Source organism: Mandrillus leucophaeus, unplaced genomic scaffold (assembly GCF_000951045.1).
Source record: "Mandrillus leucophaeus isolate KB7577 unplaced genomic scaffold, Mleu.le_1.0 Scaffold11, whole genome shotgun sequence".
Taxonomy (NCBI): Eukaryota; Metazoa; Chordata; class Mammalia; order Primates; family Cercopithecidae; genus Mandrillus; species Mandrillus leucophaeus.
The window spans coordinates 4020856-4024730 of NW_012099209.1; the positions used below are offsets into that span (position 1 = coordinate 4020856).

At 59.0% G+C, this 3875-nt stretch overlaps 1 protein-coding gene across 1 annotated transcript in view; it reads left to right on the forward strand.

Annotated features, from left to right (window-relative positions):
* GATAD2A (GATA zinc finger domain containing 2A) overlaps positions 1-3875 on the forward strand; it is a 53585-nt gene that overhangs the window by 40552 nt on the left and 9158 nt on the right. The window contains exons 6-8 of the mRNA XM_011991306.1: positions 45-176; positions 342-509; positions 3036-3315. Coding sequence (XP_011846696.1) covers positions 45-176; positions 342-509; positions 3036-3315 — 580 coding nt within the window. The remainder of the gene's footprint in view (positions 1-44; positions 177-341; positions 510-3035; positions 3316-3875) is intronic.

Consider the following 3875-nt stretch of genomic DNA (forward strand, 5'->3'; position numbering starts at 1 on the left):
GCGGGAGGGGTCCATGTAAATCTGGGTCTTGGTGTCGTTGGCAGACCTCTTCAGCTCGGATGCCCGGCAGTGTCATACCCCCGCCCCTGGTCCGAGGTGGGCAGCAGGCATCCTCGAAGCTGGGGCCACAGGCGAGCTCGCAGGTCGTCATGCCCCCACTCGTCAGGGGGGCCCAGGTAAGCAGAGCTGTGCACACTGGGGAGACCTGGCAGCCTCAGCAGTTGTCTACCTTGAAAGTAGGGCCCTTCCCAGTCCTTGGGGCCAAGGTGCCTGTGCCTTCCAGTCCCCCTCCATTGTTGATCTCAGTCAGATTTCTTGTTCTTCCCACCCTACCCCAACAGCAAATCCACAGCATTAGGCAACATTCCAGCACAGGGCCACCGCCCCTCCTCCTGGCCCCCCGGGCGTCGGTGCCCAGTGTGCAGATTCAGGGACAGAGGATCATCCAGCAGGGCCTCATCCGCGTCGCCAATGTTCCCAACACCAGCCTGCTCGTCAACATCCCACAGGTGAGGGCTGCGCCACACCGGGTGAGGGAGAGTGTGTGTTCCACCTGTGACTGCTCCCCTTGGACCCAGGTTCTGGGGCACAGTAGTGTCTCCCCGGGCTGTGTGGCATGACCTGCCTTGCTCCCTCAGAGCCAGGCAGGGGCTTGGACTTGAGCTTCTAGGGGCAATAGGGCTGTGTGGGTCGTGGGCAGACTTGCTGTCCAGCACAGGTGGGCAGCTGCCGAGAGGGGCAGTGCACCGACCTGAGCTGAAGGTGGGGTCTGCTCACCAGCCCCATGGCCGAGGAAACAGCACGTGGCACACAGCAGGTTTAGGAGGATAGTCGAGGCCCAGGAGAGGCCGGTGATGGGCCCGGAGATGCCTTGGGGTGCCCTGGAGCCCATGCCGCCCTCCCAGCAGTGGCTTCTTTCGATCGCCTCCTCAGCAAATGTTCTCATGTCACCAGGCGCGCCTATTCTTAGCCACACGTCCCTTCACCTCTGTACAGAGCCTCTGAGATGGGGAGGGTCTGTCTCCACCCCCTGGAAGTAGGATGGGAAGAGCAGGACCAAGGGTCGGGCAGGCTGGAAACAGGCGCCTTGGCTGACAGATAAAATTACCGGGTCCGCAGGGGCTTTTGCTGCTGGGCGTGTTTGCTCGCTCTTCCTTCTTTGGCACGGTTTGTTCTTGCCTGCCTGCCCTCAGACAAGAGCGAGACTCTGAGCAGTGTCCCTGCCTGCTTTTGAAGGTCAGGTTCGAGTGTAGAGAAGATGGCTAGTCCTGGACTGACCCAGGCAGGTAGTTTCATACACCTGTGAACTTTTTTTTTTTTTTGGAGACAGTGTCTTGCTCTGTTGCCCAGGCTGGATGGAGTACAGTGGTGTGATCAAATATCTTTATTTTGAAACAAGTGTCTTCCTCTTGCTCAGGCTGGAGTGCAGTGGTGCGATCTTGGCTCACTGCAGCCTCTACCTCCCAGGAGATACTCCTGCGTCAGCCTCCCAAGTAGCTGGGACTACAGGCGCCTACCACCATGCCCAGCTAGTTTTTGTATTTTTAGTCAAGACAGGGTTACACCATGTTGACCAGGCTGGTCCTGAAGTTCTGACCTTAAGTGATCTGCCTGACTTGGCCTCCCAAAGTGCTGGGATTACAGGTGTGAGCCACCACATCCTGCCCACCCGTGAACTTTTTTTTTTTTTTTTTTTTTTTTGAGATAGAGTCTTGCTCTGTCGCCCAGGCTGGAGTGCAGTGGCGCGATCTCGGCTCACCGCAAGCTCCCTCTCCCGGGTTCACACCATTCTCTTGCCTCATCCTCCCGAGTAGCTGGGACTACAGGCGCCTGCCACCACGCCCGGCTAATTTTTTTGTATTTTTATTACAGACAGGGTTTCACCGTGTTAGCCAGGATGGTCTCCATCTCCTGACCTCGTGATCCGCCTGCCTGGGCCTCCCAAAATGCTGGGATTACAGGCGTGAGCCACCACGCCCGGCCCCACCCGTGAACTTTTATCCAGTCCTTTCTGTTGTCTTTGTGCCCTGAGGGTGGGCACAGGCAGTCAGTGGCAGAGAAGGTGGTCTGCTCCTAGCAGGGCTTGGGGAGGCTGTGAGGGGAAGGAGTAAGGGAACTGGCTGGTCAGGGGTGACGGAGGCCTGGGTTTGGTCTCAGTTGCTGAGGGGCCAAAAAACTGGCAGGGTGGTCTCTGGGAGCCTTCGTTGTAGGGTGGGACCCTGGGAAGGCATCCTGGACACCCTGCGCCCCACAGTGTGGCATTTGCAAGTCACTGGGTGTGTCCATTTTCTGGGGGTGGGGTGCACAGCTTTCCTCATATTTCCAGAGGGGTCCTCAGCCCCCAAAAGCTAAGAACATTGGCATGTGGTCAGTTCTGGGTTTCAGGGAGAGCCCCATCCAGCAGTTGTGGGGTTGGTGGAGATAGTCAAGGGTCTGCTTCTGGGATCCAGGCAGGACTGTGAAGTGGCACTGCAGCAGCGAGGACTAGGTGGAGGGTAAGGGGAAGAGGTTGGCCTAGCAGCTGCTTCCCCCATCACCCCATAAGAACTCAGGGACTACCTCAGACATTAGCATCCCAGGGGAGCACGTGCAGAGAGGCTCATGGGGGTGCTGCGGTGAGCACTCTCATACCCTGTGAGAAGGCAGTAGGCCAGGCCGTAGCCAGAGGACAGTGGCCCTGCTGGGCAGGGTGGTGACCTCCAGAAGCTGGTGACAGCCACGTGGGTGCCCTCACAATCACATGACGGAGCGTTGCAAATTATAGATTTTAAGTGTGTGCGGTGTATCTGGTAAACCTTTGCGTGCGTGTGCAGATGAGCAGTTGCCTCCTACGGTGGTGTGTTTCTCGCAGCTCTCCCTGCTGCCCTGGCTTCTAAGAGCCTGTTACCATGGCTGGGTTCACTTTCGTAAGGATGCCATCGTCAAGGGGCCTGGTTAGTCAGTGCAGTTGAAGGGACCTCGGGCATGGGAGCGCTGGGGAACATTCCTCTGGGCAGGCACACAGAGCGCCCTGACTGAGTTCTTGTCTCCCAAAGCCCACCCCAGCATCACTGAAGGGGACGACAGCCACCTCCGCTCAGGCCAACTCCACCCCCACTAGCGTGGCCTCTGTGGTCACCTCTGCCGAGTCTCCAGCAAGCCGACAGGCAGCCGCCAAGCTGGCGCTGCGCAAACAGCTGGAGAAGACGCTACTCGAGATCCCCCCACCCAAGCCCCCAGCCCCAGAGATGAATTTCCTGCCTAGTGCCGCCAACAACGAGTTCATCTACCTGGTCGGCCTGGAGGAGGTGGTGCAGAACCTACTGGAGACACAAGGTGCGTGGCCTGGACCCAGTGAGGTTGCTTCTGCCTCTGGCCTCCAAGGGTGCCCCCTGGGTTCTTTCCAACACACAGCAGAGGCTGGGGCAGGGCTGCCTAGCCAGGAGGGTCTTGGGTAGGCTTGGCAGGAACACCATCAGTGCCACTGTGGAGTCTGGACACTGTCCTCTGGTTGGGGCCTCTGAGAGCCAGGCCCTGAGAGGCTCAGGGCCCAGGGGGACGGGCAGTAGTGGCCTCCATGATGTTGGCGTGTGGTGGAGTACAGGTGAGGGTGCACATCTGTGGGAGACTGACGGGGTTGGCCTCCACAAAGGGCTCTCAAACCAGTGTGGGGTTGTGACACACAGGCAGAACCTTCCAGAGCTTCGAGTGCCCCCAGCTTCTGAGGAGGGAGAGGGACAGCCCACCCCATTGCCCCCGCCTGGGCAGGCTCGCACGATCACCCTCTTCAGGGGCAGTGTGGAGTGCACCTTGTCCTGGGGGATTTAAGAATAAAAGGGCATCGGCCGGGCGCGGTGGCTCAAGCCTGTAATCCCAGCACTTTGGGAGGCCGAGGC